The sequence below is a fragment of the Sturnus vulgaris genome, chromosome 27 (assembly GCF_052056855.1).
Source record: "Sturnus vulgaris isolate bStuVul1 chromosome 27, bStuVul1.hap1, whole genome shotgun sequence".
NCBI classification, from domain to species: domain Eukaryota; kingdom Metazoa; phylum Chordata; class Aves; order Passeriformes; family Sturnidae; genus Sturnus; species Sturnus vulgaris.
The window spans coordinates 1,314,034-1,338,346 of NC_142269.1; the positions used below are offsets into that span (position 1 = coordinate 1,314,034).

Below are 24,313 nucleotides of genomic sequence, written 5' to 3' on the forward strand. Positions count from 1 at the left end.
TCCTTTCCTCCAGCCAGAGCTTCTCTGATGTATCCCACGGTTTTCTCTCCAGCTGCCCGGGGCAGTAACAATTCCCAGGGGAAAATTCCCTCCCCCCAGGCATTCCCAGCATCTCCTGCTCTCCTTCCCTGCTCCCAGGGGAGGCTCCTCCTCTCCTGCTGTGTTTTGGTGGAGCTTTGATTCCCCCCTCCCTAATCCATTTTTCTTGATTTCCTCGTGGAAAAATCTGTCACCTTTTTTTCCTCCCCCACTTGTGCTTTTCCATCGTCCCAGCACTGGGAATATTCCCACTGCCAGACTGAGCTGGGGCTTCATCAGCTCGGGGTGAGCTCCCCCTCCACCCCAAAATCCGGTTTGTTCCCCATTGATGGTGGTGCCCCTTGGGGTGAGGGGAGGGGACTTTGTGGATTTAATCCCCCCTTGGTCCTGCTGGCTGAGGGACAGACTTGGCTGCCACACACCGGGACAGCTCCCAGGACCCAGCCCTGTGTCTGGAATTAACTCTTCTGGTGCTGGCTTTCACTGGGATCAGCTTTGGCTGGAATCACCTGGATCTGTGCCCTGATTCTGCACAGAGCACAGAGAAAAATCCATGGAAACTTCACTCTGAAAACTCTGCAGTGCCTGGGCTGGATTAAACGTTATTAAACGTTATTGAACATTATTGAACATTATCCCTGGATTTTCAGCCAGCAAAGCCTCCAGGAATGCTTTCCCTGCCCCTCTCCCAGGCAGAGAGCTCTTGGAGAGGCTGGGAATGCTCACATGGAAAATTCTCCTCCTGCCCTCGTGGATTCCCAGCTCCTGCCTCAGGAACTGCACTTCCCAATGGTTTCCCTGGTTTTAAACTGGGATTAAACACAGGAATGGTTCCACACTGACCTGGATAAAGGAGGAGCCCAGGGACAGCCTGGAGCAGCCTCATTCCTTGTGGGAATTTTGCAGGGCCTGGTGACAACACTACTAATATTATTATTATTATTATTATTCCATTTTCACCTCAGATTCTCTCCCCACCCACACCCAGCTCCATGCTTTATTATGATCTCAATGTTTTAGTTCCTGCCAGGAGTGGGAAATGCTGTGAGATTCACAAGAGCTCCTTAGAGCCCATTAAAGGCTCTCTGGAATCTGAGCTTTCTCCTTATTCTGTGAAAATTCCAAGCTGTGTGTGTCCATGTGAGGGAAGGTTCACTCTGAGGTTAATGCACTTTATCCATCACTTGGAATTCCTGGTGTTTTTTCCAGCTGAGGCACTGAGTTCATCCAGGCAGGAGCTCAGGGGGCAAACAAGGGAGCAGCTCCTGAAAGCTCCCCTGAACCACGGGGGAATGCACATATTGGGAGTTTTTTTGGCAAAATATTGGGCAGAAAAAGTGGGATTTTTCCTAAAAATCCTGGCTGTTCATCCTCGAATGGGATGAAGTTCCTTGGGGGAGTTCAGTGCCTGTGCTGAGCCCATCCTGCAATGTCCTTCACTCCCCCATTTCAGGGAATGTCATGAGCTCTGTCACTTTTCATTTTCCTGTTATTCCCAGCTCAGTTTTGGCTTTTAGGATGCTGGAGCTTTTCCTTGTTGTTCCCTTGGCATCATCCAGCGCAGTCCTGAGCCATGATCCCGTTCCCTTTCCACCCTGCAGGACCTTGGAGCAGCCACACTCCTGGTTCCTTCCATTCCACCCAACCTTTTCCCTCAGGGAGGGCAGGGATGGATTTATTCCCTACAAACCTTCCCTGGCTGTGGGGGGTGGTCACTCCTGGGTTCCAGCCCAGGGTGGGATGCAGGGAATGAGCAGCATCCCAGGGACCCCTGGGTGTGGTGCTCAGGGCTGTGCTATTTTTGGCATCCATTGAGAAGGGATTTGGGATTAGAGCCTTTTTCCCCTGGCAGATGGGGATGGGAAATAGCTGGGTGATCCCAGGATTGCTGCTCTGGTGGGGACATAGGGACATCCCCGAGGTCCTGGGGCAGTCTGGGGCAGGGGATGGAGATGAATTCTGGGGAATTTTAGGCTCCGTTGGATATTTTGAGGGAACACAGAAAGGGTTTTTGTCACTGGGATCCAGTTCCTCAGAGGAGATTCAGGGAGACTCATCCAGCTCTGGTCAGGAGCCAGGGAACTGGAGCTGTGCCAGGGGAATTTGGGATGGAGATCAGGGAAAGGTTCTTCCCCAGAGAGTGGAATAAGCACTGGAACAATTTCCCAGGGAATGGTCACATTCCCAAGGCTGCCAGGGACGCCCAGGCTGGGATTTGGGGGTGTCTGTGCAGGGCCAGGGGTGGGACTGGGTGATCCTGTGGGTCCTTCCCAGCTCAGGATATTCCAGGATTCTGATCTTTCCAGGGGCTGAAATTCTCCTCTTGGCCACTGCCCCGGGGGAGCTGCCCACAGGGATAAAGTAAAGAAAAGAAAAACTGGGGAGGATTTTTTGGCTGGGCAGGACACACAGGATTGGGGTCTGGCTGTGAAGTACTGGAGTGAGTGCCTGGAATTTGGCCAGGGAAGCATCCCTGTCATGAGGGGTTGGACTGGAAATCCCTGGAGAAGCCTCAGTGTGTGTGGGGACAGTGGAGGCTGCTGTGTCCCCGGGCTCAGGACTATCTTGGAAGTGTTTTATGGAAGCAGGGGGAAAAAACTGGGAAAACTGCTCATCCCAGGCATTGATCCCAGCAGCAGCAAAAGGATCCATTTCTGCCTTGGCTGAGCAGGGTGAGAGCTTTGTGTGCTCAGCACTGGGGCAGCAGCTTGGAGTGGGAATTTGGGAGTTTGAACTTGGAGTTACTCACAAGGCCTGCAGGGAAATCAGCTCCAGAGCCCTTTGGGAATCAGAACTGTGGAATGATTTGGGTTTGAAGAGCCTTGAAATCCACCCAGTGCCACCCCTGCCATGGGCAGTGACACCTTCCACTATCCCAGGTTGCTCCAAGGGCTGTCCCAGCCTGGGATCCAGGGGCAGCCACAGCTTCTCTGGGAATTTCATTCCAGCCCCTCCCCAGCCTCACAGGACAAGATTTTCTCCCCAGGACTTGTGGTGATGAAGCACAGCAGAGCTGTCTCAGGTCTTGCCTCGGTTTTGTCCTGAGCTCCAAGAGCAGTTTGATATTTCACAGAGCTCTGGGCTGGGCTTTGCTGGCTCCAGGCAGGACTTTTCTGCCTCCCAGGGCACCTCTGCATGGCAGAAATGGCAATTCCTTGCCCAGAATTCCCAAAACAACCTGGGCAGTTTTTCCATGCTCAGTGGTGCTGCTGAGATGATTCCCTGGGCAGGATTGGCAGAAATCCCTGCCAGAGGAAATAGCCCAGGATGGTGTTGGGATTTAACCCCTTGTTCCCAGATCCTGGGCAGGGCATGGTGACACTGCAGGGACTCATTCCCAGGGCTCCCCAAAAACCAGGCAGCAGGAAAAGCTAAAGGAGCTGTGGCTCCATCATTCCCTGGGAAGGGATTCAGGCACAGGGGTTGGAGCATCCTGGGCACCAAAGGGAGCCCCAAATTCCAGTGCTTCCTCAGGGAAGAGCTGAATATCCCCCAGGGAGTTCTGTGGGGTTTTGTTGGTTTCCTAAAATAAAATTTGCAAAATCTGCTCAAAGTCAAGTGCTGCTCCTGGGGCATCCCAGGGTGGGAATCTCAGAGCCACACGTTTTCCTTGGAATTAGGGAGGAGCTTTAGACCCCTGGAGTTAATTTGGGATTTTTACTTGCAGCCAATGCAGCTCTGAGTTGGGGTTAATCCAGTTTATCCTGAGGTGCAGAAGAAAGGGAATTTTGTGTCCTTGCAGCATCTGTGGTACCTGGCAGCATTAATTGAGATTAATTGTTCTGGCTGATTAACCCCCATTGTTCCAGGACATTTGTAAAACACCTGGAAACCTTCTCTGGGGGGATCTTCCATGTTTGCCTTCCTTCTAGTCCTTGTTTTGAATAAAAGACTTGGTTTTTATGGCCACCAAACCCAGGAAAAGCCACAGAGAACTCCCAGCTGGGGGGAAGGGGAGGGAACAGAGCTGGTCCTTGACCATAAAAAAAAAACCCATGAGTGCAGATTCCTTGGAATTGTGTGAGGATTAGGAAAAAGAACTTATTAAACCTGCAGATCCTCAACCCCAAACTGGCTTTTCCCTGGGATGAGCAGGATCAGGGAGCTGGTAATGCTGAGGAGCTCCTGGCATCTTCAGAAATGTCCTGGAGTGATGGGAATGGGAAAGGAACAGAGAGGAGGGGAGGAGGGAAGGAGCAGTGACAGGGAGGTGACAGTGGCACCACCACAGGCTCTGCCTGGCCCTGAGAACTCCAGAAATTAAACGGGAATCTCAGGTAAAACTTTGAGGACAGAAGGGTTTCAAAGGAAGGAGCTTTCCTTAAATCTCTGAGGCTGGAGGCTCCCAGCCAAGAATTCCCTCCCAATATCCCAATATCCCATCCAGCCCTGCCCTGGGCAGTGGGAGCCATTCCCTGTGTCCTGTCCCTCCATCCCTTGTCCCCAGTCCCTCTCCAGCTCTCCTGGAGCCCCTTTAGGCCCTGGCAGGGCTCTGAGCTCTCCCTGGATCCTTCTCCTCTTCTCCAGCTGGACATTCCCAGCTCTCCCAGACCCCACCAGTTCTCCTGGTGAACATTCTCCAGCTCCAGAGGGACTCCAGCCCTTGGATCAGCTCCACGTGGACTCTCTCCACCCCCTTGGTTTTCAGGGGTGTCAGGATAACCAACCTGAAATTCAAAGTGTTTGGATCTCTTGGGAAGGTTTTGGCTTGGATAGAGTCCAGGGATTAAAAAAAACTCCCTTTGGACTTCCCTGATGGCCTCCCCACACCCCCAGCCAGGAATTCCCTCCCAATATCCCAATATCCCAATATCCCATCCAGCCCTGCCCTCTGGCAGTGGAAGCCATTCCTGTGTCCTGTCCCTGCATCCCAAGGCAGACCCTGCATCCACAGTGTCCTTCTTTTCTATGATGGAAATACCTTTTTCAATGGACTGCAGGGGGAATTGAAGAGTCTGGAACGTAGATCCCAGAGTTCTGGGCTGGTTATTCCACAAATCCCTTGGAAAGGGCACAGAACCATCACTGACCACTTGTCTGTGGTCACTCACAGTGACCCTGGCTGGCCCTGGACAGGCTGAGCTTCCCTCATTCCCAAATATTTCCCTCCAGGCAGGAGCTGTGGCACTCGGGGATGTGACTGAGCAGGGAAAACTTCCTGGGCCTTGGGCCTTACAGGCTGCAGGGAAGGGGTTTCCCAGGGGATGTTCCCAGTGGATGTGGCTGTTTCTGGTGGATGTTTGATTCCAGTGGATGTGACTGGCTTTAGTCCATGTTTCAGTGCCTCTTCCCAGTGGATTTTCAGTGCTTCTCCTCCTGCCTAAGGACAAGGGAGCTGCTTTTCCTCCATGGAAGACAGCAGCTGGAGTTGTCCCACTGGGAATATTTGGAGCTCTTTGTACTTCCCAGGGGGCTGCTGCCTCCTCCTGCACGTGTGCAAGGGCTGGGAATTCCAGGGAATGGCCTCAAAACTCCACCCACAGAAATGATTTCATAGCAGGAACAAACTGCTGGAGCCTCCCATGGATCCCAGTGCCCAGAGGCTGTGGAGGGGCTGGAATCCGTGGCTGAGGAGCCTGGGTGGGCAGGATAGCCCAGCCCCAGAGCATTTGGGATACTGCTGGATGGCTCTCAGACACATGGGAGATGCTCAATCTCTATTTTCAGGATATCCCTGCACAGCTGAAGGGTTTAGGATTGATATTCCAGCTCCAGGTGTTTTATCCCCCTTTTCCTCAGGTTCCATGGCACTGAGGGGACCTGGGGGCTGCTCTGGGACACTCCAGAGGAGTTTGGGGACACTGGGATGTTGGAATGTTAATGATGGAATGTTGGAATGTTCAGTCCCAGAGCTGGGCTGAGGGAATGGACAGGAGTTAATTAAGGGAATCAGTGGGGATGGATCAGGATTGTAATTAGGATCGAAATGAATCCCAGCCCAGGAGCTGTGCCTGGCACCTGGGGCTGGGATGAGCCTCAGAGCAGGGCTGGAACCCCCCCCACCCTCCCTGCTCCAATTCCTGCTCCAATTCCTGCTCCATCTGCTGCTCCCCAGGGCCTCCTCCAGGGGCTTGTGGCCTCGTGTGACCCCGGGCAGCCCCAGGTGAGGACATCAGCCCAAGGTGTCCCAGGCCAGTGACCTCAGGTCACCTCTGTGCACATTCCAGGCACAAAGCTTTGTGCTGGGGCCTGGATTTTTATGGACTTTTAAATTAATGGATTTTTATGGATTTTAAATTTATTTTAAATTGATTTTTATGGATTTTTAATTGATTTAAAATTAATTTTTATGGATTTTTATAAGATGATAAATTTTCTGTTGGAGGATGTGTCCTCTGCAGTGGTCTCTGATGGTATCACCTGGTCACAGGTTGGACTCAATGACCTCGGAAAGCTTTTCCAACCTCAATAATTCCATGTTCTGCCAAAAGGAGCCTTGGGAACTGGGATTCCTGAGTTCTTTTGTGGTCCCGTGGGATATGGGAATATCCAGGTGTTGCTCCTGACAACCCATAAATTCCAGCGAACCCCAGCTCCTGTCCTGTGGAGGGAACGTGGCATTGATGGAATCAAGGAGAGGGCAGCACTTCCCTTGGTTTATGACCAACAGAATTCCCAAATATTTGGTGCTTCTCCATTGGAGTTGATCCATTTGGTGCTGGAATTTTGGGGCTGTATTTCCTGTTAAACACCCACTCAACGGAGATTAATTGGAGCTGGAGGGGATTTTTGTGGGGTTATGGCAGCTCTGAGGAATCCTCCCCATTCCCACAAATCCCAAGGGGCTGTTGGGCAGGGGCTGATGGCACAAATCAGGAGAGAATGGGAATATCCCTTAGGGAATTAACCACGGAGCCAAGTGCTCCTCTGCCAGTGCTGCCAGTGTTTAACTGGCTGGGAACTGTGAGCCACTGGGAGTGTTTGATACCATCCCATAAAAGAGATTGGAGAGAGTTGGGCATGTCCAGTGGTGAAAGCTGGGTTGGAAGGGAGGGATGGCTGTGTGGGATGTGTTGGGAATGTTGGGAATGTTGTGTGTTTGGAGCAGCTGTGGCAGTGCCAGGTTATTGGATTTGGGCTCCTCGTTTGGGAAGAGCGTTCCCATTACGGCTGGGAATGGGGTTAATCAGCCTTCGGGGCGTGCCTGGGACCCGGGTCAGGCGGGATGGGGGGGCCTGGCAGGGAGGCAGGAAGGCTCAGGCAGACCCGGAGCTGCTGCAGGGAAAGCTCTGGCAGCGCTGCCTGACAAATCCCAGCGGGAATTCAGCCGTGGAAAACCCTGTCCTTGTAAACACGGCCTGACAACTTCCCTGGCTGTGCTTCCTGCAGCTGCCTCCCATCCCTCTGCTCCACAGGGAATCACAGCTGCTGGCAGCAGGGATGAGCTCTGAGATTTTCCGTGTCTGACATCGGCTCTGCCGCGTTCCTGACAGCACAAACGCACCGGGATTTAACCAGGACCCACGGCTGCCCCTGCACAGGGAGCAGATGCCAGAGCTCCTCCTCTCCAAGGGTTTTCCCTCCTGGATTTTGTTCATTTTTGGAAGAGCTTTGCTTTGTGGTCCAGTGAGGGTGACCCAAATCCCCTTTGGAGTTGACGGCTCTGGGATTTTTGCATTCTCCCGGTGTTTCTGTAGGATTGGGATGTGGCTAGCACATGAAGAGGATGCCCCAAAGGCTGGGCTTGCATCCCCCTCTGCTGTGACTGGCATTTGATTCCTTCCCTCTGCCCTTTGCTGGGAAAGGACGTTAAATCCTTCCTGCCCATTGTAAGCATTCCCTCCTTCCCAAGGGTCCATCCTTTCCCCTGGAAAGGGATTCCTCTGGGGATCCCTCATGGATTTTCTTCCCATCCTTCCATTTTTAAAATGTCCCGCTGCCTCCTGCCTGGGAGGACAAAGGGACCATTGGGATGGAGCTGGGATGGAACAGGGATGGGGATGGGATGGAACAGGGATGGAGCTGGGATGGAACAGGGATGGAGCTGGGATGGAACAGGGATGGAGCTGGGATGGAACAGGGATGGAGCTGGGATGGAGCTGAGATGGAACAGGGATGGAGCTGGGATGGAACAGGGATGGAATTGGGATGGGGCTGGGATGGAACAGGGATGGAACAGGGACGGAGCAGGGATCGGGATGGGATGGAGCGGGGATGGAATAGGGATGGGGATGGGATGGAGCAGGGATGGAATTGGGATGGAACAGGGATGGGGATGGGATGGAGCAGGGATGGGGATGGGATGGAGCAGGGATGGAATTGGGATGGAGCAGGGACGGAGCAGGGATGGGGATGGGATGGAGCAGGGATGGAACAGGGACGGAACAGGGATGGGGATGGGATGGAATTGAGATGGAGCAGGGATGGAATTGAGATGGAGCAGGGATGGAATTGGGATGGAGCAGGGATGGAATTGGGATGGAGCAGGGATGGAGTCATTCCTCCATCCAAGTGCCATCAGGACGGGTCTCGGTGCCACCCGCGCCTCAGTGGGAGAGCTGGGAGGCTGGGAATGGATCCCTCTGGCAAACCCCTGGCAATAAAGTCTCTTCTCCTCCTAAACAGGATCTTTCCCCATCCTCTCTGGATGTTCTTGCCCAAACCCATCCCAGTTTTTCAGTTCCCCTTCTCCTGGGCCCATGCTGAAAATCTCTTTGTTTTCATTGATCCCGCTCGTGGTGAATCCTTTGGATGTGGCTCGCTGGGAAATGTCTCCCTGAGCCTTTGTGCCCCACATTTGTGGAGAAATGACTGCACAGGGTTCTAATTCCTTCTTTTTTCCATTGTTTTAACTCCTCCTGACACCTCCTTCCTGCCTGCATCTCCATCTGTATTTGGAAAAGTCATTCCCAGGCTTCCAATGAGTTCCTTTTCCCATCATTTTTCTGTGGATTGAATGGATGATTTCTTAGCAGAAATGTTTTTTCTGTGCATCCTGGTAGAAACTGGAATGCCTCATTTTCCATGACTCTGGACAGGCCTCTGGAATATCAGTGCCAGGCCTGATGGATTCACAGGCAGCAGGATTTGTTCATCCTGGGGTTTCTTGGAGCTTCTGGTGGTGGTGGTGTCTGGTTTGTGCCTGGAAATGTTTTTGGGATACATCTGGTCTGAGTTTTGCCTTCCCAAAATAAACATTTTCCTTGGGTTTCCCATAGGCTAAGGAAGGGCTCAGGAAGTCACTCCAAGGCAGTTCATGGATTGGACTCCATCATCTTAAAGGCTTTTCCCAGCCTGAACAATTCCATCAAATCCCATTCCACAGATTTAGAATTATTTCCCTTTATGCCCAAGCAGGGATTTTCCAAGGAGCTGTCAAAGGTCCCGTGCTCCATCAGAGGGAACAAATTGGAATTTTTATGGACTATTCTCAGGGAACGTGTCTGGAGTTTTGTTTCTGGCCCTTTTTATTGGAAGTTAAAGCATTCCCAGGAGCCAGGGGTGTTTTCTCCCCCTCAGCCACACAAACTGAGCTTAAATCATCCTGCTCTGCTCGTGTTCACTGCCTCCCGTAAATCCCAGGCCTTCCCAACAGCTCCAGGATTTATCCTGATGATCTGATAATGCTCCAAGTCCTTTCCTCTTGTCAGGGAGCCTGAAAACAAGAGGAGACTCTGGCAGAACAATGTTGTATTTTCCCAAATGATTTCTTCCAGCAAAAGGGAGAGGGGGAGGAACATCCTCAGGGAGGGCTGAGGGAACAGGAGAGGGGCAGGACACAGGGAATGGCTCCCAGAGGGCAGGGATGGATGGGACAGTGGGGAGGAATTCCTCCCTGGGAGGGTGGGCAGGGGCTGGGATGGAATTCCCAGAGCAGCAGGGGATCCCTGGCAGTGTCCCAGGCCAGGCTGGAGCAGCCTGGGCCAGTGGAGGTGTCCCTGCCTTGGCACAGGATGGTCCTTAAGGCCCAAATCCAAAACATTCCATGACCCCACTGATGGGTAACGCCACAGTCCCGTTTCATGGCAGCTGCAAGGAATGCACGTTGATTTTTTAACCTGGAAATATTTTCAATGCTGTTAGGAAGAATGTTTTGTATCTCCTTTGGGAACAGTGGGAATCCTTGTGGCTGAGAGGTCTCATGGTTGTCCTTTCCCAGTCCCATGAGGTCTCTTTTCCTGGGATTGTGATTCCAACCCTGCTGTCCCTGTCAGGTTCCATCTTTTCCTTGGATAAACACATCCTAATGGGAGCTTTTACAGAGAATTTTTACAGCCATATAAAACCCCATCAAATTGCTTGGATTTATTTGCCTGCAGACTGTGCTGAGCACAGCAGCTCCAAAACCCTCAGTCCCTGGGCTGTTGGACCCATTCCAGCCTTGTTGTTTTCCCCTGATTTTCTCCACTGCAGCTTTTTCTCCTTGCTGGATTTTAAACTCCCCTCATCAGGAATTTTTGACTTCTGCCTTCCAGAGGTTCAGCTTCTCTTTCCAGCCTGAGCTCTTTAATTGGTCAGGCAAGTATTAAAATGGGATTTTTTTTATTTGTATATCAAATCCTTTTTAAAGGACGTATTGTTTTTCCCCTCACAAACACTTTGTATTTGAATTCAAATATTATTTCCTTTCTCTCCCATCCCACCTGCTTCCCTGGCACTGAGATTAGTCAGGATATGTCAATATTTGAGGGAATAAATCGCTGCTGGCTCCAGCTTCTGTTTGGGTTTCTGACTCATCTCAGGGTCAAATGAGCTCAGCAAATGTGGGAGAGATTCTGGAGGGACTGGAGCTGCTCTGGTTCCTCATTGCTGGGATTTACTGGTTGGTATTGGTTTCCAGACTGGGCTTTCTGGGGTCTTTATCCCAGGATGTCCCCAGGCTGTCAGAGCAGGGATTGATTGGGGTTAAATTGGGGATTTCTGGGAGTTTTCCCATCGAGGGGGAAGGCTGAGCCTGAGCTGAGCCCTGGCCCTGAGTGTCCCCACCAGGAAAGGTGTGACATCTCTGCTGCCACCAGGAACCTTGGGTTCCCACTGGGAAATCTGGGTTATCCACTGGGAATTCTGGGTTACCCACTGGGAAATCTGGGTTATCCACTGGAAAATCTGGGTTATCCACTGGGAATTCTGGGTTACCCACTGGGAATTCTGGGTTACCCACTGGGAAATCTGGGTTATTCACTGGGAATTCTGTGTTACCCATTAGGAAATCTGGGTTATTCACTGGGAATTCTGTGTTACCCACTGGGAATTCTGGGTTATCCACTGGGAATTCTGGGTTATCTCACTGGGAAATCTGTGTTTACTCTGCTTGGAAACAAGTCTACCCTTTTTGGAAACCTGTGTTCCTCACATGTCCATCCCACTTGGAAATTAATGTCCACTCCACTTGGGAATGTGTCCATCCCACCTGGAATCCTGTCCATCCCACATGGAAACCCATATTCTCTTACTGGAAATCCTGTGTTCTCCCACTGGGAACCCCATGTTCTGCACATCCCTCCCTCTTGGAGCCCCATGTGCCCCCTGCTTTGCAGTGCTGATGATGTCTGAAGTTCCACCTGGGCTTTGCCAGGAATTTCTATCAGGAATCCTCCCAAAATAAACTGAAGAAGAGCAAAATGATGGAAGAAATCTTTCCTCATTTCCCTGAGTGTTTTGAGCTCTTCCTATTTTCCAAGCAGTGGCAGAGGGAGGAATTAAGGGGATATTGGATTTTTAATGCCAGGAGAGCATTCCCATGGCATGGATGGACTCAGACTCCACCCAAAACCAGGGAATTGTGTGAATTTTAGCAGGAGCTTGAGGCCAGTGTGTGTGTCTGTCAGAGCTTGGACTGACTGGAAGGGCTCCAGGAGCTTTTGAGCTTTCCCTCCAAGCAGCTTTTCCTTTCTCTCTTCCCTCTTTTATTTTCCATAAGGAGAGCACAATGATTAAACAAGTGATTAAACCTGGATGGATTTCTGAGGATATTTCTGTGGATATTTCTGAGGATATGTGTGTGGATGTTTCCCCCTGACCTGCAGCTTGTGGCTGTTTCCATCCCTTTGCTGGTTGGGAATGGGTGTTGAATATGTGGGAAATATTCCCTAATTCCTCTCTTTTTTCCCCACAGGTGTTTACAAAATATGGGAAATGCTACATGTTTAACTCAGGAGAGGAGGGGCGGCCTCTCCTCACCACGGTGAAGGGGGGAACAGGGAATGGCCTGGAAATCATGCTGGACATTCAGCAGGACGAGTATCTGCCTATCTGGGGAGAAACAGGTAAGAGCTGCCTCTTCCTCGGGTGATTGCCTTGGAAAAACCGTCCCATTATCCCAGCCCATTATCCCATCCCATCCCAACCCATCCCATCCCATTATTCCAGCCCATTATCCCATCCCATTATCCCATCCCATTATCCCAGCCCATTATCCCATCCCATTATCCCAGCCCATTATCCCATCCCAACCCATCCCATTATCCCATTATCCCATCCCATCCCTAAATCAGCTCTGGGAGGAGGAGCCTGGCCAGTCCAGGATGTGTCACTTTTCTTCCCAGGGTTTGTGGTGGCCCCTTGGGACCAGAATTTTGAGGAGTGCTGGGCTTGGATGTCCCAGCCCCAAAGTTTGGGATGCCAGGCAGGAATGGCACTCCTGTACTGGTGCCATTTGTGGGTGACAGGAGTGTGGGGAATTCTTCAGAGGCTCCAGCACATCCCTCTCCCCTGGAAAGGCATTTTTGGGAGGCTGTGTTCAAGGTGGATTCCAGCTGCTCTCTGAGTTTTCCTCTCCCTTGGAATTTGGGAATATTTGCTGCCCTGAGAGTTGTGTTTTTTGGGCTGGTGCTGTCGGGGTGGACCAAGGACTGGGTTCCTTGGAGCATTTGGGATGGATGGAATCTGTCTGGGAATGAGCCAGCTGGGCTGAGCATCTCTGGAGGAGCTGGGACTGAGTGGTCCTGGAGCAGGAGGGGCTGTGGGATGTCCCCAGCCCCATGGATTGGGATGCAGCTCCTGGTGCCACATCCTTTAATGAACCTGCTGGAAAAGGGATGGGCAGAAGGGTGGGGGACAGGATGGGGACAGGATGGGGACAGTGCCACCAGGGCCACCTGGTCACAGCTGCCCTTAGCAGTGCCCAGCAGTGGTGGTGCAGCTTTCCTGAGCCCACGGTGACATTGGAAACAAAGCATCCAAAAAAAAAAAAACCCACTGGAAAGCTTGCAGGAGCTGTGTGTGTGGCAGAGCCCTGTGGGGAGATTCATCCAGGGTGAGCTGTGGTTGTTTTGGGGATCAGGGAGGGGAGAGGAGGAAATCCCACTCCAGGTCAGTGTCACTGTGGCTCTGTCACCCCCTCCAGCACCTCTCAAACTCCTGCTCGGGCAGAGAGGGGATTGGGCTCTGTTCCCAATTCCCTTTTCTTTCTGTGGTGTTTGACTCTTCCAAGCACATCCCTGTGGGCCCATCAATCATTCCAGGCTGCTTTTAGAGGCTTTTTGAGGAGCTTTGCTCCCAGATTTCAGCTCCAAATCAGCCTGGTCTGGCCCAGATGAGGGGGAGGACACAGAGATTTGGGATAATCACTCAGGGAACTGGTTTGAGGTCTTGTCCTTTTAGAGATAAAACGGGCTCAGGATGGGGGTGGGAGCAGGAGGAGCAGCCTCCACTTCAGGGTTTCATTTCCCACAGGGAGACAGAGCTGCCCTGGGGGACCTGTGGGGACAGGAAACACCCCAGGGATGGCTTGGGGACATCCCAGAGCTGGTGAGCACCTGGAGCTTTGTGTTCATCCCCAGTGGGATCTCACATCGTGGAATCCCAGGATGGTTTGGGCTGAAAGAGATCTTAAAAATTATCCAGTGCCACCCCTGCCATTGGCAGTGACACCTTCCACTGTCCCAGGCTGCTCCAAGCCCTGTCCAGCCTGGCCTGGGACACTGCCAGGGATCCAGGGGCAGCCACTGCTGCTCTGGGCACCCTGTGCCAGCCCTGCCCACCCTGCCAGGGAACAATTCCTGCCCAATATCCCATCCAGCCCTGCCCTGGGCAGTGGGAGCCATTCCCTGTGTCCTGTCCCTCCATCCCTTGTCCCCAGTCCCTCTCCAGCTCTCCTGGAGCCCCTTTAGGCCCTGGCAGGGCTCTGAGCTCTCCCTGGAGCTTCTCCAGGTGAACATTCCCAGCTTTCCCAGCCTTTTCTCACAGGACAGGACCTCTGTGAGTTTCTTCAAGGAGATCCAGCCCTGGTGTCCCAGCATTCCCACTTTGCTGCCTTTTTGGTGCTGCCCTTTGGAAAAGATGTAGGAGGATCTGGCTGGGAATGTACTAGGGGTGTGCTGGGAATTGCTGGGAATTGCTGGGAATGTGATGGGAATGTGCTGGGAATGTACTGGGAATATTCTGGGCTTCTCCATCCCTGTCATTCTGGGAAAGGTGGATCCGTCTCAGGGGGTGAATCAGCCTCACATTGCACAGGAGGCAAAAAAAAAAGTAATAATAAATAAGAGAGGATTTAAAAAAATAGGAATAATAAATAAGTGAGGATAAAAACTGGGAGGGAAAAAGCTGAGGGAGGAGTTTTTCCTTCTGGTCCTTCCACACCCATTGGCAGCAGCTCCATGCAGAGGGGTGGGATGGCAGCTCCCTCCTCTGCTCCCTCCTCCAGACACCTCCCAAGCCCTGAGTGTGCCCAAGGCACTGGAAACCTGTCCTGGCTGTGGGCCTGGGGGAGAAAAAACAACCTCAAGTGTTCATTCTTGTCAAAAATGGTGCTTGTGATGTCTTGGGAGTTCAGAGCTGCCTTCGTGGGAGGATCCTGTGAAGTTCAACTTCCCCTGGTGCCCCCCCGACCCCATCAGTGCCCATCCCACCCAGACTGAGCTGAGGGGGAAATCTCCTGCCCATGGACCTGTTTAGAGCTGGATTCTCATGTCCCAGGGTCTGAGCTGATCTTGGAGTCTCCTGTTCCTGGCTCTGGGTTCTGTTGGATTCTCCTGGATCTGGTTGATTTTGGATTCTCATGTCTCTGGACCTGGGCTGACATTCTGGGCTTGGATTGCACTGGGAGTTACTGAGGTCTCTAGGTTTAAAGAATTTTACAGGACTCAAGGAAAAGCTCCATAAACAAGAGAAGTGATGAAGGAGAAGCTCCTGGGCTCATGCCAAGGAGCCTTGGCCATGTTCTCACAGGCCCAGGGGGACCTGCCTGCCCTCAGAGCTGGTGGAACATCGATCTTGGCCTTCCAACAGGAGCCTGCTCCTGTCCCACGGCCCCTCAGCAGCTTGGGCAGCCTGGCCTGGATCCCCTGGGTCACCCTGGGCACCTCCAGCATCCCAAATGGAGCTCTGGGGCTCCCTGGGCACCTCCAGCATCCCAAATGGAGCTCTGGGGTACCCTGGGCACCTCCAGCATCCCAAATGGGAGCTCTGGGGTACCCTGGGCACCTCCAGCATCCGAAATGGGAGCTCTGGGCTACCCTGGGCACCTCCAGCATCCCAAATGGGAGCTCTGGGGTACCCTGGGCACCTCCAGCATCCCAAATGGGAGCTCTGGGGTACCCTGGGCACCTCCAGCATCCCAAATGGGAGCTCTGGGGTACCCTGGGCACCTCCAGCATCCCAAATGGGAGCTCTGGGGTACCCTGGGCACCTCCAGCATCCCAAATGGGAGCTCTGGGGCTCCCTGGGCACCTCCAGCATCCCAAATGGAGCTCTGGGGTACCCTGGGCACCTCCAGCATCCCAAATGGAGCTCTGGGGTTCCCTGGGCACCTCCAGCATCCCAAATGGGAGCTCTGGGGCTGAGTGGCTGTTGCCACAGCAACGCCTCACTCGGCTCTGCCGAGGTGAGGGAGGAGTTGATTATTTGCAAATATTTGCATAATCATTGCAGCGTGTTGGGAATTCAAGGGGCTCAGCTGCTGGCAGTGGGGTGGCTGGGCTGGGTCCCCAGGGGAATGCAGGGGACAGGGCTGGGGTCCTGCTGTTCAGGGACAGGAACGTGGGCAGGGGGACACCCATGGCATGGGAGGAGTTGGGATTTTCCTTCCCACTGAGTTCCTGTGTCCTTTGTCACTGGAAGGGTGGCACAGGGAAATGTGGATCCCTGCATCCCTGGCAGTGTCCCAGGCCTTGGAGCAGCCTGGGACAGTGGGAGGTGTCCCTGCCATGGCAGGGGTGGCACTGGGGGATCCTCAATGTCCTTTCCAATCCCTAAAAATCAGGGATTCTCCAGCAGGAGGCAGGAATAGGAGCAGTCTCCGAGCTGTGTCAAGGCTTTTTTGTCATGAAATCTGGCTGCTGGGAAGGCAGGAAATGAAATTCCTGCAGCAAACAACCACTGGGATTCCTATTTTCTTTATTAACTTTTTTTAATTCTGGCTGTTCAAGTGCCCAAACCAGACTCCAAAAAACAAACCAAACAAACAAACAAAACAAAAACAAACAAAAAACCCCAAACAAACAAAAAAAAAAATGTTCAAGGAAATGTTCATCCAAGGCAAACCCAAAGGAATCCAAACCCTCTTGCTTTGGGATCTGGAAAAGCCAAGATAAGGCCCTGAAAACCAATGATGAGGCATTCAAATGAAATCTGCATTCCCAGCTTTCCTTGGAGCTTTGCTGCTGTCAAATGCCCACAGCTGAAATAGGAGCCCTCAGAATAGCAGGAATACTTGGAAATACGTGGGAAAACACGGGAAAAACCTTGGAATTTGGGGCAGTGCCACCAAGGTGACAAACTTTGGGGCTGTTCCTTGTCCCAGGAGCTCTAAAGGTGTTTGCAAACATTGGATTTTTATTCCTGCCTTTCCCAAGCACTGGGAGCGAGGTCTCAGAGCCTCAGGTGAGCTTTGGGGATGTTCTGGTTTCCCTTGGGAATCCTCCAGGTCATTCCCTCATCCCAACCTTCCCTGGGTGGCTCCTTTGCCTTCCTGCAGGAGCTCAGAGCATTTTAATCAATCCCAGGAGATTTCAGAGCTGGGAAAAGCTTTGGAGATAAAAGTCTCTTCCAAAGGCTAATTAAATGTAATTGGATTAATCCCTTTGGCTCAGGGATCATCTTTTGCTCCCATTTTGTCCACTTGGTGCCTGAGACCTCCCAGGGCAGTTCCTGCATTCCTGGTGCTGAGGAGGGTGTGGGATGGGTTTTCCCTCCTGGAAGATTTCTCCACTCCTGGGAATGGGTTTTCCCTGCTGGAAAGGCTCTGGAAGAGTTTTAATTGTGCTCAGCAGCAGCAGGACCTGGCAGTGTTCTCTTAAAGCAGCATTGCTTGGGGCAGCTCTGGAGGAGCAAAATCATCTGATCTGGAGGAGAAAAGTATCTGTCTGAAAGAGAAAAAGGTCTGCTCTGAAAGGACGAGGACTCTGCTCTGGAATATTAAATAATCATCTCAGGAGGAGCCAAGAATCTGCTCTGGAGGAACAAAAATCTGCTCTGGAGGAATAAATAATCTGTTCTGGAATATGAAACAATCTGCTCTGAAGGGACAAAGAGTCTGTTCTGGAGGAACAAATCATTTGCCCTGGAGGACCAAGGAATCTGTTCTGGAATATTAAACAATCTGCTCTGGAGGAATAAACAAACAGCTTGGAAAGAGCAAAGAATCTGCTCTGAAGGACAAACAAACTGCTCTGGAGGAATAAAGAATCTGCTCTGAAGGAGTAAATAATTTTTTCTGAAAGAATAAATAATCTGCTCTGGAGGAATCAATAATCTGCTCTGGAATATTAAGTAATCTGTGTTGGGGGAGCAAAGAATTTGCTCTGGAGGGACAAAAAAAAATCTGGTGTGGATGAAAAATTAATCTGGTCTGGAATATTAAATAATCTGATCTGGAGGAGTAAATAATTGGCTTTAAAGGAATAAAAAATCTGCTTGGGAGGAGCAAATAAACAGCTCTGAAAGAATAAAGAATCTGCTCTGAAGGAACAAAAAATCTGCTCTGGAATATTAAATAATCTGCTCTGAAGGAATAAATAATCTGCCCTAGAGGAATCAATAATTTGCTCTGAAGGAATAAATCATTTGCTCTGAAGGAATCAATCATCTGCTCTGGAATATTAAAGAACCTGAGCTGCTCCCAAGGGCTCCTGGAGGAGTCTTTGGCTTGGAGGGGAGGAAGGGAATCCGTGGGTGTGGGGGGACCCAGCTGTGGACAAAAGGGACAATGAAGGGAGAAGGAGGATGGGTCTGGGTGTGGGGAAGGCACCAAATCCATGGATTCAGCCTTTTCCCTGCTGTGGAGCGAGGGAAGCTGATCCTCCCTGTGCTTTGGGGACAGCTGGGGACAGTCCCTCAGAGGGGCTGGGGGTGGCCTTGGTGGCCTCCCCAGGGCTGTGGGCACAGCTGACAGTGACAGGAGCCACGAGTGACCTGTGCTGCCCCTGGGCATCTTCCCTGTGCCCCCCAGGCCACATTGCCCACCCTGCCTCCTGCTCTGGCCCTGCAGGATGTGCAGTGTCCTGCCTGCGACAGGCTGGGGACAGGGCTGGGCTGGGGACAGGGCTGGGCTGGGGACAGTGCTGGGCTGGGAGCAGTGCTGGGCTGGGACAGGCTGGGGACAGGGCTGGGCTGGGGACAGTGCTGGGATGGGATGGGCTGGGCTGGGCTGGGCTGGGCTGGGACAGGCTGGGGACAGTGCTGGGCTGGGGACAGTGCTGGGCTGGGGACAGGCTGGGGACAGTGCTGGGCTGGGCTGGGGACGTTGCTGGGCTGGGACAGGGGACAATGCTGGGCTGGGGACAGTGCTGGACTGGGGACAGTGCTGGACTGGGGACAGTGCTGGGCTGGGACAGGCTGGGAACAGTGCTGGGCTGGGAAAGGCTGGGAACAGTGCTGGGCTGGGCTGGGGACAGTGCTGGGCTGGGACAGGCTGGGGACAGTGCTGGGCTGGGCTGGGGACAGTGCTGGGCTGGGCTGGGGACAGTGCTGGGCTGGGACAGGCTGGGGACAGTGCTGGGCTGGGATGGGGACAGTGCTGGGCTGGGACAGGCTGGGGACTGTCCCCAGCCCCTCAGCTGGGCTGGAGCAGCGTCCCCAATCCGGGGCTGGCTGGGATGGGTTTTGAATTCTGCCACGTCCGGCACTGCCAGGGAAGCCCTTGGGGAAGGGGCTGTGCTGTGCCTGTGTGGGGTGGAGCCGTTTGAATATTTGTGAGGTGGTTTTGCTTTTCCACGGCTGCTGCTCCAGGAGAGGGGGAAGAGAGGGAAGAGCCGGGGGGAGTGGCCGAGGTGGGGGATCCCATCCGAGGAGCTGCTCGGAGATTTTGCAGTGGGAGCATTGGGAAGGGAAGGAGTCTGTGGATGGAAAAATCTCTTTTCTGTCCATGGAAGTTCAGGGTGAGGGAAGGAAAATGGGGGTGTCCAGGGAGGGAAGGGGAGAGAGGGATGTGTTGTTAACGATCCCAAAATGTGCCAGGCAGGGGAGGCAGAATTCCTGGTCTTTGTGAGGAAAGGTGGCTTGGAATGCAGAGTTATGGAATTCAGGTTGGAAAAGCCCTGTGAGATGAGTCCAACATCCCCCAGCACTGCCAAGGCCACCATTGGCTCGTGTCCCCAAGTGTCACATGCACATGGATTTAAATCCTGCAGGAACAGGGGCTCCACCACTGGACAAGCCTTTCCATGAAGGAATTTTCTCAATATCCAACCTCAGCCTGCCCTGGCACGGCTGGAAGCCATTTCCTCTTGCATGGAATTCATGCCTGGAGAAAAAGGGCTTTGAGCCAGCTCTGCTCTTCCTTGGCATCTGCTCACCTTGGATCCACCCAGGGGACCTTCAGCTCTCTTGGAATTGTCACTTCCAGGGAAGGGTCCAATTTTTCCTGTTCTGAATCATTAAAAAAAAACGGGATAATCACGGACAAAGACCCTCTAACTAATTAAAGTTACAAAGTGGAATGTTTATTCACCTGCAGGCAGCACGGGAGTCACCTCCCAAAGGCATGACCGCCCCAAACAAGGTTCTTTGCCCTCTATTTATTGCCCAAGATCTTACATACAATACATGTGCATAACCCCAACACCTCCCATCCCCACCCCATATTAAAATGAGCCCATCAGTCCTTCACATGTGTGCAGTTCTTCTCTTGAATTGGGTCGGTGGTCTCGAAATGGGTCAGTGGTCTCGAAGGATGAAGTCAGGAGAGTCTTCATCAGGTCTCAGTGACCCTCTGGCACCATCCAAGGCCCCGTGCTTCATGGTTAATGGTTTACTTATTTTACGTTCTTCTGTACGTAAATTTATAATAGCAGATAATTATACCAATTAGCTCTAGCCTAAGCATCTAGGAATTATTAGCCTACCATTTACCTACCTAGCTTACATCTTGGTCATGGAAACTACTTCTACTCTTAGCAAAAATTCTAACTTTTTAAAACCATGATTCAGTTCTGCCCACATCCAACATCTCCCCAAACCCAAAGTCTCCATCCAGTCCCAGTCTGGTCCCAGTGGGGAGCAGAGGATCCCCCAATTTGCTCCTCCAGCCCCAGAGTGTCCCCCTGAGGGCTTCTCTCCATCATTTTTCCAACCTTTTCCTTCAAGTCCTGCAGGTCATGGAGACTCCCTGGAATTCCAGGCTGGAGCAGCTGACAGTGCACATCCCAAAGGATGTCAGAGCTGGTTCTGAGGGGAAAATGCCAAAGTGCCTCTTGGTTTGTCCCCTCAGCTGGAGCTGGGACGTGGCTGCTGTGTCTCCAGATGGAGGAGTTCGGGTTGCTATCCCAGGATAAGCTGTTCCAGTCTGGATCCTTTGTTTTCCCCACTGTTTTTCCTGCCAATGGAAATGTTCTGCTCCCGTCTGGTGTTTGCCTGGGAATATTTATAGAGAAGATCCAGAGCTTTCCCCTCGCCAGACACAACCCAAGCTGTGCTGGACTCCTCCCAAATCCTGCCTTTGCTGCTCCCCTCCCCATCCCAGCCACTCTGGGGGTGCTCCTTTTCCTGTCCCCATCCATCCCCCCTGTGACCAGAGCTGGGGGTGGCATTTCCACTGCCAGGGCTCCTGGAGCCCCCTCCCATGGGATGTTGGCAGCTGGGAAGGTGGATCTGGGAGAGGAATGGGATGAAATCAGGACCGGAGCTGCCCCACCCTCCATAATTCCTTAAAAAGGGATTTTCCATTGAAATCAGCCAAGGGATGGGGTGGATGGATCATCACCATGGTGGCTGCTGGGATTGATGGTCAGCTCTGAGGTGGCCAGAAGATGAGGAATTCCCTTGTTTGTCTCTCTTGGAAAATCCATCTGGGTTCAGCTCTGCCTCATTCTTATCCTGTTGCTGGATTTCACCTCCTGCTGTTTTCTCCCCATTCCTTGAAAACTTTCCAGTGCCAGCCCCACCATTCCCTACCTGAATTCCCATCAGGCTGGCACCGATGGATATTTTGCTCTATTTTCCCTCTCTCCAGCCCAGTTCTCCCAGGTTGGCTAGGAAATCCTGTCCCTCCTGCTGCCCCCTGGAGCTGGGAATGCCCTGGGAGTGGCACCAAAACTCACTGCAAATGTTTTTATAGTTCCATTTATTTATCCATAAAATCCTCCATAGGGAGGGTGGCAGGAGGGGACAGGGCTGGGGGGACACCTGGGGACATGGGGGGACAAAGGGAGGGAGGTGCTGCAATACTTCAGGATACAGAGAGGGAAAATCCTTTCCTGAAGAGGAGAAGCTCCAGGGAGAGCTCAGAGCCCCTTCCAGACCCTAAAGGGGCTCCAGGAGAGCTGGAGAGGGACTGGGGACAAGGGATGGAGGGACAGGATACAGGGAATGGCTCCCACTGCCCAGGGCAGGGCTGGATGGGATATTGGGCAGGAATTGTTCCCTGGCAGGGTGGGCAGGGCTGGCACAGGGTGCCCAGAGCAGCTGTGGCTGCCCCTGGATCCCTGGAATGTCCCAGGCCAGGGTGGACATTGGGGCCTGGAGCAGCCTGGGACAGTGGAAGGTGTGACTGCCCATGGCAGGGATGGCACTGGGTGGGTTTAAAGTCCCTCTAACCCAAACCATTCCAGGATTCCATGATCTCCCTTTCATCTGTACCAAAAACTGGCTGGACCCTTGGACATCCCAGTGCCATCCATCCATCATCCATCCATCCATCCATCCATCCATCCATCCATCCATCATCCATCCATCCATCCATCATCCATCCATCCATCCATCCATCCATCCATCCATCCATCATCCATCCATCCATCCATCCATCCATCCATCCATCCATCCATCCATCATCCATCCATCCCAAAGGAGCAGCAGCACTGCCAGGACCTCTCCTCATCCCTCCCTTCCTCCTGGCTCCTGCACTGGCCGGAATCAGCAGCAGCTTTTCCCTGTTTGATTTTTCAGGATGTTCCGGGGAAGTGGCGAAGCTCCTGGAGGGGGAGGGGGGATGAGCAGGATCTGGTTCTGTTCCTCTCAGAGCTGTTTTCCCTTGTTTTGATTGATTTGGGATCATCCCAGTCCTGGGTCCAGCAGCTGAACAAGGCTGGTAGATGGGGCAGCCCTGGGAACACCCCTCCCTCCCTCCCTCCATCCCTCCCTCCCTCCCTCCCTCCATCCCTCCAGGGATTCTCTCCTCCCTCCCCACTCCCAGTCCCTGTTGCTGTTCCTGCCAGCAGCTCCCCGGGATGTCAGAGGTACCAGGATGGCCACGGAGATTTTGGTTCTGCTCCCTCCTGCCCCTTCACTGCCCCGTGTGATTCCCAAGGGATGCTGAGGTGGGAAGGGGATTTTTATTCCTTCCCCAGCACAAAGAAATCATGGAAGCAGCATCCCAGGATCGTTCCTGCCTGCCCTGGGATGATCCTGCCAGGAGATCATTAGGTCATGGGACACTTGTTCCCTCATTTTAATGATTAAAAATTTAGTTTAATAGGGAGGAGCAAGGAGCTCCTGGCTCCTGCTCGTCCAAGAAAACCTTTCCCAGCCCTGGGCTGGAAACCTGGTGCTTTTTCCTGCTCCTGGATTATGTAAGGATCTTTTTAATAATATCTGTGGAGCTCTGGATCTTCTGGCTCTTGTCCCTCCTATGGTCACCCTTCACTGCCACATGGGATTGCCAAGGGATGCTGATGTGGGAAGGGTATTTTTATTCCTTCCCCAGCACGGAGAAATTGTGGAAGCAGCATCCCAGGAGCATCCCTGCCTGCCCTGGGGTGACCTCCAGGAGAGCTTCCCAGGCATTTGTTCCCTCTTTTCAGTGATTAAAAAATAAACTTAATAGGACACGGGCAAGGAGCTGGAATAAGGAATTCCTGGATCCTGCTCATCCAACAAAACCTTTCCCAGCCCTGGGCTGGAATCCTGGTGCTTTTTCCTGTCCCTGGATTATGTAAGGAGCTTTTTAATCATATCCATGCAGCTCTGGATCTCCTGGCTCTCCTGCCTCCTCCTTTAGCTGCCACACGTGATTCCAAGGGTATGCTGAGGTGGGAAGGGGATTTGTATTCCTTGATCGTGGAAGCAGCATCACCTGGCAGGAGCATCCCTGCCTGTCCTGGGGTGACCCCCAGGAGAGCTTCCCAGACATTTGTTCCCTCTTTTCAATAATTAAACAGGAGCACGGAGCTGGAATATTGAATTCCTGAATCCTGCTCATCCAGCAAAACCTTTCCCAGCCCTGGGCTGGAATCCTGGCGCTTTCTCCTGCTCCTGGATTATGTAAGGAGCTTTTTAATAATATCCATGGAGCCATCTGGCCCCAGATTTGGGATGCAAATGCAATATGTTCCCTAAAAATAGCACAGTGGCTCCGTGGGGTTGTACAACACCTCCCGCTCCTCGGGAAGGGAGGGAGCTGGGAAAGGAGGGAGGGAAAATCCTCCTCTCCAGGCTGGGGAGGAGCTGGAGGAGCTCTGGAGTCCCAGCTCCTGCCCCTTCCCTCTCCATGAACCAGGGATGGGGTGGCAGGTGGGAGATAAATCAAGAATTTCTGTAGGGAAGGTTTGGGTCCCAGCCCAGGCTGGGTGGGAGCTGGGCTTTGTCCTGGATATTGATGCCAGTTGATGCTGTAGGAATTGCAGAGCCATGGAATGCTTTGGGCTGGGAAGGACTTTATAAAGTCCATCCATTGGGCAGGGGACACCTCCCCCTGTCCCAGGATCTCCAAATCCTGTCCAGCCTGGCTTTTGACACTTCCAGGCTGGAATTCCAGAGGTGCTAGAGGGAAGCATTGGCTCTGTGCCCCCATCCCGTGGGATCAGGCTGCAGACACCCTTCTGCTTCTTTCCCAGCCTTTGCTTCATTCCAAATTCCCTCTGAGTCTCCTCCTTTTGCTGGCACAGCCGTTTTTCCTCCTCTCTACCATTCCTGCCATTCCCTTCTCCCTGAAGCAAATGGCAATGACAGCAAGGGTGTC

General features: G+C 52.6%; 1 protein-coding gene across 4 annotated transcripts in view; it reads left to right on the forward strand.

The window, feature by feature from the left end:
• The window catches only part of LOC106858272 (acid-sensing ion channel 2), a 387,564-nt gene that overhangs the window by 338,421 nt on the left and 24,830 nt on the right, over window positions 1-24,313 (forward strand). For all 4 annotated transcript variants that reach the window (XR_015808613.1, XR_015808614.1, XM_014884828.2 and 1 more), the window contains exon 2: window positions 12,095-12,245. Coding sequence is in view for 2 of the 4 variants with exons in the window: in XM_014884828.2 (XP_014740314.1) it covers window positions 12,095-12,245 (151 nt within the window). In the remaining 2 variants the exon portion in view is untranslated. The remainder of the gene's footprint in view (window positions 1-12,094; window positions 12,246-24,313) is intronic.